This window comes from Scylla paramamosain, chromosome 21 (genome assembly GCF_035594125.1).
Source record: "Scylla paramamosain isolate STU-SP2022 chromosome 21, ASM3559412v1, whole genome shotgun sequence".
Taxonomy (NCBI): domain Eukaryota; kingdom Metazoa; phylum Arthropoda; class Malacostraca; order Decapoda; family Portunidae; genus Scylla; species Scylla paramamosain.
This window is the reverse complement of record NC_087171.1, coordinates 18,550,987-18,563,869: the sequence shown is the minus strand read 5'-3', so window position 1 is coordinate 18,563,869 and position 12,883 is coordinate 18,550,987. Positions and strand designations below refer to the sequence as shown.

General features: G+C 46.4%; 2 protein-coding genes across 19 annotated transcripts in view; one reads left to right on the top strand and one right to left on the bottom strand.

Annotated features, from left to right (window-relative positions):
* Positions 1–12,883, top strand: part of LOC135111165 (T-box transcription factor TBX20-like) — a 160,030-nt gene that overhangs the window by 116,660 nt on the left and 30,487 nt on the right. For all 7 annotated transcript variants that reach the window (XM_064024209.1, XM_064024207.1, XM_064024204.1 and 4 more), the window contains one exon: positions 11,848–11,949. In XM_064024209.1, the coding sequence (XP_063880279.1) occupies positions 11,848–11,949 (102 nt within the window). The remainder of the gene's footprint in view (positions 1–11,847; positions 11,950–12,883) is intronic.
* LOC135111169 (sucrase-isomaltase, intestinal-like) overlaps positions 1–12,883 on the bottom strand; it is a 195,758-nt gene that overhangs the window by 175,512 nt on the left and 7,363 nt on the right. The gene's annotated exons all lie outside the window — the stretch shown is intronic.

Genomic DNA, 12,883 nt, shown 5'->3' with positions numbered 1-12,883 from the left:
GTGTGTGTGTGTGTGTGTGTGTGTGTGTGTGTGTGTTTATCGTGGTCTTACTGTCGCGCTGCATTTTATATTGTACCGACATGAGATGACAGCAAGTCAAGAATGCTTTACATGTTAATACATCTTTTTTTTCCTATTCTTATTCTCTTCCTTTTACTTCTTCTCCTCTATCTACTTTTTTTTTTTCACATGCCTCTATTCTTCCTATCGTCATCATTGCCATCATCTCAAAACAAGTGATACATTAAAGAAACACTCTTACACACACACACACACACACACAGTCTAGAGAAAGAAGGAAAGAGTTGGGAAGGAAGCATTCTTGGAGGAGGGATGGTGAGACAAAGAGGTAGGATGGGAGGGAGGAGAGGAAAGGGAGGAGGAATGGAGGGATGGATGGAGGAGGAGGAGGAGCGTCAGAGAGCAGAAAGGTCACTCACAAACAAATTAGAGTCGCGTTAACGTTCTACAGAATGTGTCCGAGGCTCCGGGATTTGGTTAAAAAGAATCCCTGTTAGTCTTACACTAGGCAACCACCACCACCGCAACCACCACCACCACCACAACAACAACAATAACAACAACCGTCACCACCATCACCATCACCGTCAGCCTCTAGTGCTTGGATGTGACAGTAGGCAGAACAAGACGGAGGAGGAGGAGGAGGAGGAGGAGGAGGAGGAGGAGGACGAGAATAAGAGGCGAGGCGAGGCGAGTTAATCCTGCGCGGATATGACGGGCGATGGCAGAGTCCCCCGGCCATTGATAGAGACGCATAAACCAATAAAACGCCAGTAAAACAAGGTAAGAACTGGTTTAAGGAGAGGTGGACAAAAACGCCACACAAATAAGCGCTCCTCGGGCCGTAAAAAGCAGCGGAGTCGTGCGTCGTGGGGGTGAACAGCGCCTGCCGCAGACCCCATTGGACCGCCAGCAATTACACCGAAACAATGGCACTATCGCCGCTATTATAAACCGTGCCGGACTCCAGAGCGCGACTGTTACTGGTTTGTAATAGATTTTTATGCCGGTGTAAGTCGCTGTCTGGAGAACCGACGCTGATTTTGGGGATGAGAACGACGAGGAGAGGGGAGTGGGGAGTGAGGCGACCAGAACCATGAGGAGGAGAATGAGTAGGAATCTGCAATGCAATGGAAGACGACCACGAAATCCTAACAAGGCGAATGACAAAGACGAGGAGGAGAAGGAGGAGGAGGAGGAGGAGGAAGAGCAGCAGGAGAAACTTGCAATACAGGGAACGACGAGAACGAGGAGATTGCAACATGGCGAGTGAAAATACGAGGAAGAGGAGGAGGAAAACTTGCAGCAGGAGACGAAAATGAGATTCTAACAAGGAGAATGATAAAGAGGAGGAGGAAGAGGAAAAAGAGGATGAATATGCAATACCAAGAAAGGCAAAAACTAAATTATAATAAAGAAGAATGACAATAAGAGAGGAGGAGGAGGAGGAGGAGGCAGAGGTTTTGACAAAGAGGAAAGGAAGGAATCTTGCAACACGAAGGACGAGGAGGAGAACGAGGAAGAACGGCAACAGCGAGGAAGACGAGGACAACGACGAGGAATGCCAAGGTAATGATATTTCAGTCTCTACGTGTTGTCCTGACCTTCCCAGCGACCGAGGCGAGGCGCGGCGGTGAGCGGGAGGAATAAGCGACGAAATAACTTCACGAAAAAAAAAAAAAAAAAAAAAAGGGGGAGACAAAACACTCCTCCTCTTCCTCCTCCTCCACCTCGGTTACGAAGAACGAAGCGGAGTAAATCGACACCATCACCGTCTGACGTCACCATGAGATAAATGTGACGCCGAGCTGGACTGTATCGGCCCATCTTGCGAACTCTTGCCTTTTAATCCTGATGAACTGCTAATAAAATGCAAAGGAACTCTATGGCCTTCAGTTTCACCGCGGCACCCGGTTCCTCGAGGGAGCGATAGCATTCATTACCTGAACACTCCTCTCTGCATCGCCCAAACATTAGCCCGGAGCTGTGTTAAGTTAGGGCGCCTGGGTTTTCTTTCTTCCCTCATTGTTTCGTTTGCTCAAGGCATTCTCGTGTGTGTGTGTGTGTGTCTGTGTCTGTCTGTCTGTGTGTGTGTGTGTGTGTGTGTCCTGTTCATGTCATGTCTTATGTCGGCGTCTGTCTTTCTTTTTGTCTCTAGTTGGGAAGAGAAGTGGCCTTTGTGTGTGTGTGTGTGTGTGTGTGTGTGTGTGTGTGTGTGTGTGTGTGTGTGTGTGTGTGTGTGTAGAAAAATAGATGGGCAGGTGTGTGTGAAGAGGAAGGAAGGAAGGAAGAAAGGAAGAAAGAAAGAAAGGAAGGAAGGAAGGAAGAAAGAAAGAAAGGAAGGAAGGAAGAGAGGGAGGGAGAGCGGGAAGAAAGGAAGATGGATAGGTAAGACAGAAGGCAGGAAGGAAAGTAGAAAGATGGACAGGTAGATACGTAATTACACAAGAAATAGAAGTATGCAAGCGAATACACACACAGGTAGGAATCTATAATTATGAAAATCTGTGTGTAGCAAGGTGGTTGGGAAGACAGGTAAGACGGCAAAGTAGACAGGTATAAGAAGAGGGCAGGTAAGTACAGGAGACACTTACACCTTAGTCTCAACCTGGCATGTACAGATAATTAGGCACGGATTGAATTAGCATTACCGAGCGCAAATATTGAGATTTACACCTTAAAATCATACCACCTCTAATCTTTAAACTTTTTATTCTCCTCTACTTTCCAGCACGCGGTACATAACGAAAGGTAACGCTAATTATCATTATACCTAACCGCTTCCTCTTCTTCTTCTTCTTTCTCTTTCTCTTATTTTCCTCCTCTTAATTCTTCTGCCGTCTTCTCTCCTTTTTCATCTTACTGTATGTACCGGTTATCAAATTTTTCCTTTCCTCTTTCTTTTCTCTTTGCTTCATTTGTCACTGTTATTGTTATTATCGTGGTTTCCCCCTCCTTCTCCTCCTTTCTTTCTCTTGTTCTTATTCTTGTTCTTCTTCCTATTGTTTTTATTTATTCTTGATTCTGTTGTTCCTCTTGGTGTTCTTCTTCTCTCTCTTATTCTTCTTCTGCCTCTTCTTCTTCTTCATCCTTCTCCTCCTCCTCTTCCTGCTCCTTCTGTTTCTCCAAGCACTTCCCTTCCGTCGGAGAGGAAAGACCAAGGGAGGAGAGACGGTCTTGAGTGCATTCCTTGTACCCTAATGCAGTAAGTCCTCTCAGTCCCCTTGCTCTCCTCCTCCTCCTGACGAGGCGAGGAGGGTGGTGGGTCGTTAAGGTGCAATTGGACTTCGATATATCCTGCTGTTGCATCCCTGGCGATCTTACGACCCCAGAGAGAGAGAGAGAGAGAGAGAGAGAGAGAGAGAGAGAGAGAGAGAGAGAGAGAGAGAGAGAGGAGAGTATACCACCTTTATTCATCAACACACAACACACGGTCCGTCTCTCTCTCAGCTCCCCTTCCTCCTGCAGGCAAAGGGAAGCAATGAACTCCAGAGAAAACAAGCCAGGCAAGATTATCCTCCCTTGCTACGCTTGTGTATTATTCCCTCCCTCCCTCCCTCCCTCTCTCTCACTCACGTCATTACTTCCCACTCCTCACTCACTCACGCCCTTCTCCCTCATCACCACGACGAAATAGAAGACGTGAAAGTGGAGTGAAGGAGGAGGAGAGGGAGGAGCTGCCTAGCCTCCCTCTAGATGAATTGGAGGACGTGGAAGTGGAGGAGGAGCAGGAGGAAAAGCGAAGGAGGAGAGGAAGGAGCTGTCTGACTTCCCTCTCCTAAGTGCCCTCCGTGCCTCGCCACCAAGTCCTCGTAGTGTTCCCGGGAGGCCCAGACACCTGCCCTCTGCCTCCCCTCACATCCCTACACCCCTCCCTCCCACCTTCCCCTCCCCTCCTCTCCCTCACCGCGGTACAATAAGCGTAATGAGGATGAGGATTTATGGCATCGACCTCGTCACTTTTACACGATTGGATTGTCCAAAATATTCGGCAAACCTCATCGCTGATGGATTTTTATTCCCTGGAAGTAGAGGGGACATATGCCGCTCTCTTGCCTATTACGCCAGATAATGGTTTTATGGCCCCGGCGCGAGTAGCTCGTGTTCTGGTGGTGGTGGCGGCGGTGGTGGTGGTGGTGTAAGGAAAAGAGAGAGGGAGATGGTGTCTTTCTGTACCAAATATCTCCATTGCCTCTCACCACACACACACACACACACACACACTCACTCACTCTTCTCTCTCTCTCTCTCTCTCTCTCTCTCTCTCTCTCTCTCTCTCTCTCTCTCTCTATCTCTCTCTCTCTCTTTTTGTTTTTTTTTTTTTTTTTTTTTTAAACAAATATTTACAGAAAGGCTTAAAATTCCTCGTCTGAGTTGTGGAATTATTTAAAAAGCCTATGTTAGTATTTTTAACAGGAATAACACTTATACATGCTTAACATAAAGATTATAATGTTAATACAGATAAAAATAATAAAAATTTAAAGATTTAAGAGCGCCAGTGGGGACAGGTGCGTGCTACGCCAGCTGTGGGCTGCCAGCTTCACCTGGTGCGTGGACATGTCCTGCACTTGGGGCGTGCGCCGCCGTGAATATGTTCCACAGCCGCGAAGTCCTGGATGTGTAGGTGCGCTGGTGTTGGCTAGAGCGAAGATCGAGGCACCTTCACTAGCTCGTCGCTACTGGCTGCAGCTCTGGTGCACCTCTGTACTGCGTGTGGGCAGCAGCCTCAGGGGGTCTCTCTCTCTCTCTCTCTCTCTCTCATGAATTGTGCAAAAGGGCGAACAAGAGAAGCCACGATTTTTGTCTCTCTCTTTTGTTTACTGGAGCAAAGGCAGTCGGCTGGCACCGCGCTGGCTGCGGTGGAGGCCAAAAACCTGTTGTTGTTGTTGTTGTTTTATGGCTGTTGTCGTTACTGTTGTTGTTGTTGTAGGTGGTGGTGGTGGTGGTGGTGATGATGGTGATTATGTTAGTTATATGCTCTCTCTCTCTCTCTCTCTCTCTCTCTCTCTCTCTCTCTCTCTCTCTCTCTCTCTCTCTCTCTCCTCTCTCTCTCTTATACATCCCTAATCCTCCTTTTGCCTCTCACTCTTCTCTTTCCCCTCAATTCGTCCTTATTTCTTATCTTCCTCATCTCGTTCTACTTCTTTTACTCTCCCATACGCTTTATCCCCTCTTAGATCACCCATTTCTATCTTTCCTTTTCTTCCTATTCTTCTTAACCTCCTGTCTACCCATCTCCTTAACACCTCGACTACCTTTCCTTTCCACTCATTGTTCCGTCATCTTCTTCCGCTGCCCTTTGTCTAACCCTTTGAGACACTTGGGCTTCCCTCACTGTTCAAGTCCTGCCTCCTCTCCAGCCATCCCCTGCTGCACCTTCACCCCAACCCTTTCCCCTCTCCCTTTCCTCCTCCACCTCTGCCTCTCTCTCCCCGACCAGCACAGGTTTCATCATCATTTACAAACTCACAGTGCAGATGACGGCCCTCATCACGAACACACCGGTTGCCGCGCACACACACGCACACGCCCACGCAACACACATTTGTACCCATCACCTGATATGCAATGACACGCACAAGGACATCTGTCACTACAGGTAAAAGCGTACATGTGGATATGTGATACAGATGTACGTACGTTTCATACACATCGTACACACACCTACCTACATACATACATGCATATCATAAATATACTAATGATAGACAAAATTATTCCCTTACAAACATAGAAATAAACCATTATAGAAGTCTTGTAATGATCTCTTGTCTTCCCCTTCCCTCTCCCTTCTTCCCCCTGCCCTCCGGCTCTCATGCGCGCCTTAATGACACCGCCACCTGCGAACACAATGACGGCAATGGACTGATCAAAGGGGCGGACCTGCAATGCATGACGGCGACGCTGAATGACACTCAAATGACGAGCAGATGATGGCAGGCAGACAGGCAGGGGAAGCTGATGACAAACACACACATACACACACACACACACACACACACACACACACACACACACACCAGTGGACCGCATTGCCAGAGGAAGTGGTGAATGCAAGCAGTACATAAAAACGAATAAATAAACAAAGAAGAATGGGATGGAAAAAAATATGAACTGATATCACGAGACAGGACATCACGAGCTTGATTCAATTCCATGAGAATACAAATATTAAATAGAAAGGAAAAATAAACGGATACTGATCACACACACACACACACACACACACACACACACACACACACACACACACACCCCTGCCATAAACCAACCTTCTACACTCCCCCTTCCTTCCTCACCCAGTCCCCCCACCATCCCTCCCCCACCATAACCCGGTAATCACCCTGAGCCTCAACCACTCACAAATTTACAGTATAAATTTCGTATAAAGTTGACCCGTGAGCCGTTCTGTGTCTACTAAGAGGATGGAAGGCAACAGCTGGTCAGGCCTGGTAGTCGTGTGTACGTGTGCGTGTGTATGTGTGTTTAAGTGTGTGTGGAGGGGAAGAAAGGGGAACGTGTGGAATAGAACAGAAGGGAAGGGAAGGGAAAGGAAGGGAAGGGAAGGTGGTATGGGCAAAATACATTTCACTGGGAAACAAAGGCCTATAACGTGTCTTCAAGCTACATTTGTATTAATGAATTCTGGGGCCGCGTCCGTGTTTTGGCGCAACCCATACGTCTTGTTGGCGCCGAGAGAGAGAGAGAGAGAGAGAGATGAGAGAGAGAGAGAGAGATGAGAGAGAAGAGAGATGAGAGAGAGAGAGAGAGAGAGAGAGAGAGAGAGAGAGAGAGAGAGAGAAAACGTATTACACTACACACACAAATAGATTGACACAGTATAAGAGAAAGAATGAAACACCTCTCTTGCTTGTATCCATTCTCCCCTGTCCCTCCCTTCCTCTCTTTCTCTTTCTCCGTCTCTCCCTTTCCTCCACAGCCAGGGGCCATACACGCACAGTCACCACGCTGCCGCCACGCCCTCGCTCGTCGGGTGTATCGGAAATATCTGCACACCAATGCACGACTTGCAATCAGGGGGGAGGGACTTGCCATCAGCAGGGGAAACATTAACGTCTCGTGGAGCGGAGAGCGACAACTTAAGTCATTAAAGGTTATCGATGGAATTCAGTCAGGCAGGGGAGGTGTGTGTGTGGAGGGGGGGGACAGGAAGGGGGAGGGCGGATTGTGTGTTTGTGATAGGTGATACATCTTTGCACTATTTATATCACTATCTGCAGCATCTCCTTCAGTATCTCTCCATCACTGACCTTTCATCAACACCATCACTTGCTACTATCACTACTGCTACTGACTAATAGCCATCACCACCACACGACAGACCTAACTCACCATCTGCTTCGCCACCACCATCACCACCACAATCACCTCATTTCTCCCATACATGATCGTTTTCACATAACTCTCACAACCTTGAAAAACCAGCAGTCATGCAGAAAATAATATATCCAGTACTTCCTCTCTCTCTCTACTCTCTCTCTCTCTCTCTCTCTCTCTCTCTCTCTCTCTCTCTCTCTCTCTCTCTCTCTCTCTCTCTCTTTCGGGTCAGAGGTTACAGCTGCTCGATTTTTGGGTTTCCTTGGTACAATATCGCGGTGGACCGGACGCAGGATGAAGGGCGGCAGTGTGACTACAGCTGGGATTCTTAAACACTTCGATCTCTCACCAATACCATTACCGAAAGGCCACAGAGACGATTACTTCTGTTCTCACGATGGCTCTTTCTATCGGTAATGCGGAATCCTTGTTAAACTATCAGTGGAATCATAAAATACCCTTGAAAATCTTTAATAACTTCCAGAAACATGAAAACTCTCTTGAAATTCTAAATGACTTTCACTACAGCTTGTTAAATGTAAGGAGGAAGTTGAAATGTTTAGGAATAAAATTGTGTGTTTATCGTTACGTCTCTCAGTGCCCGAAGGATTACTGTAGAGAGAGAGAGAGAGAGAGAGAGAGAGAGAGAGAGATGAGAGAGAGAGAGAGAGAGAGAGAGAGAGAGAGAGAGAGAGAGAGAGAGAGAGAGAGAGAAAATGATCATGCACATTTACATTTAACCAAGCGCAGCACACGACATCGCAAGCACACGCACACACACACACACACACACACACACACACACCACACACACACACACACACACACACACACACACACACACGCAACACAGTAACGAAAGTATTTAATTTAATCATCTTGGCAATTACTTAGCCACTGTTGTACACAAATGTGTCACGTAACATTGCCTCGTATAAAATAATGATGATAGTAGTAACAGAATAATAATAGTGTGAATAATGATAGTAATAATGATAATAGTAGTAGTAGTAGTAGTACTAGTAGTAGTAGTAGTAGTAGATCAGCAGTGTAGAAGTAGATATTATCATTATTATCACCATTATCATCTTTTAATAACTTTCCTTTCAATTCGTAACAAAATCATGACATTTTATTCACCTCAGCGAGCAACACCTCTCTACAACGCCACCACACACACACACACACAAGCCTGCTGTACTGTAAAAACCCCCGCCTTGTAAGACCCATGAACTGCACCTTACAGTGACTCCAGACGACGACACAGCCTGGAGTACCGTCAACATAATACCTGAACTGTCTTTCCCCAACAAACCTCATATTTTCACCATTACCATCGAGCCACATTTCGATAATACGACTAAGCAAATTCCTTATTTTGCTGTACTTTCTACCGAGTTACGTTCCTCCCCCCCCCAGCAGCCCCTCCAGTAGTAGTTATCGGGAACATGAACGATCACTAGTGTCACCAAGCCACGCTAGCGCCACCCACAGAGACGGTGTCCACATGGGTCAATTGTTAGTTAGCACGTGGACCTCCCGACAAAGCTGTTGCGCCCCCGCGAGTTTAATATTAATGAATTAACACTGTCGCCCCCGTACCACTTCAGGCTCTCCAAGCAGCCCCCGCCCGCCGCCCACCTAATAAGCCCAACACATGCCATATTACACCCTGTTGTGGCACATTTTTCCTACTGTGTGCGGTGAGATACAGTACTGTCATTGGAGGTGTCTAATCTCTCTCTCTCTCTCTCTCTCTCTCTCTCTCTGACATTATACCAACTGACACCAAACATGTCATCTTCCTTACTGCTCCACTGTCTCCTCCTCCTCCTCCTCCTCCTCCTCCTCCTCCTCCTCCTCCTCCTCCTCCTCCTCCTCCTCCTCCTCGTCACCAGTGAGCCGCGTGTCAAAACAGAGGATGGATTAAGCCCTCTCACGCACCGCCGACAGTTCAAAATGAGTCTTCTATACGCGAAGAACCGAGACTGAACGACGCCGAGAGAGAGAGAGAGAGAGATGAGAGAGAGAGAGAGAGAGAGAGATGAGAGAGAGAGAGAGAGAGAGAGAGAGAGAGAGAGAGAATAATGAGAACGATAACAATGATGATGATGATGATGATGATGATGATGATGATGATGATGATGATGATGATGATGATGATAACAATAAGAAAAAATAAAGAAAAAGAAAAGCGAGAATAATAATAATAATAATAATAATAATAATAATAATAATAATAATAATAATAATAATAAACTGACAAATACTATTACTACAACAACAATAATTACTACAACTGCAACAATAACCACTACTACTTCTACTACTTCCACCACCACCACCACCACCACCACCACCACCACCACCACCACCACACACATCCTCACTGTAAGAACCGAATCTCGTGCCAGGGTTAATGGAGAACGATTTTCAATTACATGGATTCATTTTGATTTATAAGACGAGCAACATCACTATTCCTCCACATCACTCTCTCAATCCACCGCTCGCACCATCGCCCCTCCACTGTAGACACACCTCCTTCATTTTCCCACACATCCACTAAGGTAGGCTGTTCTCTTCTACACTTTTACGGTAAATAGCTTTCATTTTTAAATCCTTTCCCCTGTTGTGTATGAATATATGGATGGATGGATGGACAGACAGACAGACAGATAGATAGATAAATGATGGATACTGACAGCAAAAATTCAACATCGTTTAAAGCAAAGCAAGGGGAGACGATAGAAATACGGACATATACGAAAAGGAATAGAAGAAAACCTGAATATACAACATAACATATTAACACGTCCATTTTTTCACTAAACATTTTCTCTCCATTCTTCTAATCTGTCCTTTATTCATCCTTCATTTTCGTCCTTCCTCTTTCCTTCCACAGTTTCTGCATCCCTTCCTACACCCCTTTTTTTTTCCCCTCCTTCATTCATTCCTCCATCCATTTTGTTATTCCACTTATCCATTCGTTCCTTCCTCCCTCATTATCCATCCACCCTTTCGTCCCTAAGTGCCAGTTTTCCCTCAGTCTCTACCTCCATCCTTGCCTCATTCCCTCCATCCCTCCATCCTCTACCCCTCACCATCACTCACAGCACATCTCCTTCCGAGCCTCATCTCCAAAACATTGACATCGTGAAGTGCGATTTCACTCTCTTCTCCTTATGCGGGAGGCGTTACTTTACGAGGCCGTCTGGCGGTGCAACGACGTGGTTAGACGTACGCAAACTGCCTCCAGGCCATCCCCTCGCGGCGTAAACTACCGTGCTCGCCTCACAGCCACGGCACCTCTTTTTATATGACCCCCTCGTACTCAATGCTAATTCGTCTCAGTGTGGGAGGATGGGAGGATGAGACGAGGGTGGTGGTGGTGGTGGTGGAAGTTAAGTAATAGGTTAGAAAAGTGTAAAGAAATGTTTACTAATATTAATGAGACGAATAAACTGCTTCAAAAATCCCCTCTCTCTCTCTCTCTCTCTCTCTCTTTGAAAATACGACCAATAAATTACATAAAAATGGAGAGAAAGTAACTAGTAATGACATACACAGAAAAAAAGAGAGACTACAAAAAAAAAGACGCAGGAAAGAAGAAAGACGAGAGGAAAGAAAAACAGGGAGAAAAGAGAGAGAGAGAGAGAGAAAGAGAGCTGGATACGAGAGAGAGAGAGAGGGGGGGGAGGGGAAAGAAGCGAGACAGACGAGGGAGAGAGGAAGGGAGGGAGGAAGAGGAGGGAAGATATTGTAGCGGCTGAAGAAGGAGGGAGAGAGAGGTGGTTGGGAGGGAGAGAGTGAGAGGGGAGGGGAGGGGAGAGGGAGGGGAGACAGGGAGGGGAGTAGGAGACGCTTAAAGGCCACGATCTCCCCTCGGCCTGAGTTACGATCCCTCATTACCTTCCTCACGTTGCCTAGAGATGAGGGGACGAAACCCAGGTGAGAGAGAGAGAGAGAGAGAGAGAGAGCAGAGAGAGAGAGAGTCTTTCGGGTAAAAAGTTGTTGAGGCTGCTGGTGTCTGTAAGGAGGAAGGGAAGGAGGGAGGGGGTAGGGGAGGAAGAGCAGGAGAGGGAGAATGGGGGAGTGGGAGGAGGAGGACGAGGGGGAGGAGGAATGAGACAGTGGATGGGAGGTGGAAAAGAAGGGTTGTTGGAGGGATATTCTTTTTAGGTAAGAGAGAGAGAGAGAGAGAGAGAGAGAGAGAAGAGAGAGAGAGAGAGAGAGAGAGAGAGAGAGAGAGAGAAGAGAGAGAGAAGAGAGAGAGAGAGAGAGAGAGAGAGAGAGAGAGAGAGAGAGAGAGAGAGAGTTATGTATAGTAAATTATGATGGTAATAAACAACAACAACAACAACTAACAACCACACACACACACACACACACACATACACACACACACCTCTAATCATATCCCACACTTCAAAATTCAAATGTTGATATAAAAAAAATGACCGTGCGAATTTCCTTCTCCTGCAGGCGGATGTTCCCCACAGTGCGGGCGTCGTTCACGGGACTGAGGAGCGAGGAACGGTACCTGGTGCTTCTAGATATCGTGCCCATTGACAACAAACGATACAGGTAAGAGCAACGTCAAGAAATGCAGGTGTGGCGTTCCCAGGTGAGTGCTGCGTTAATTAGTCGGAACATATAGATAAGTTACTATTATTATTGCTATTTTTTATTATTTTTTTTTTTTTTTTATGTAGGAGGGACACCGGTCAACGGCAACAAAATCATAATAAAAAGGTGTTATCAATTAAGAGATACAGGTAAGTGTAGCGTTACCAGTCAAGAGATACAGATGTAGCGTTCCCAGATGATACAGGTGAGTGCAGCGTTACCAATCAAGAGATACAGGCGAGTGCAGCGTTACCAATCAACAGATACACGTGAGTGCAGCGTTACCAATCAACATATGAGCCAAGTGCAGCGTTACCAATCAACAGATACAGGTGAGTGCAGCGTTACCAATCAAGAGATACAGGCGAGTGCAGCGTTACCAATCAACAGATACAGGTGAGTGCAGCTTTACCAATCAACATATATGAGCCAAGTGCAGCGTTACCAATCAACAGATACAGGTGAGTACAGCGTTACCAATCAACATATATGAGCCAAGTGCAGCGTTACCAATCAACAGATACAGGTGAGTGCAGCGTTACCAATCAAGAGATAAGAGACGAATGCAGCGTTACCAATCAACAGATACAGGTGAGTGCAGCGTTACCAATCAAGATATGAGGCGAGTGCAGCGTTACCAATCAAAAGATACAGGTGAACGCAGGTAACTTGATTTCTGACAACAGCAATAGTACAACACATTATTGCTTACCACGCTTCCTCTCATTCACGATACGGTACACAGAACTATGAAAAATGACTATGTAAATCCGTCACCTGCTGTCGAGGGGCGCAATATTGTAAACAAATTGACACATCGACTTGCCTGTTAACTGTCAGGCGTAGGCGATAAGTGTGGAATCAATGCCACGTGTAGCTACGAGTGGGTGAA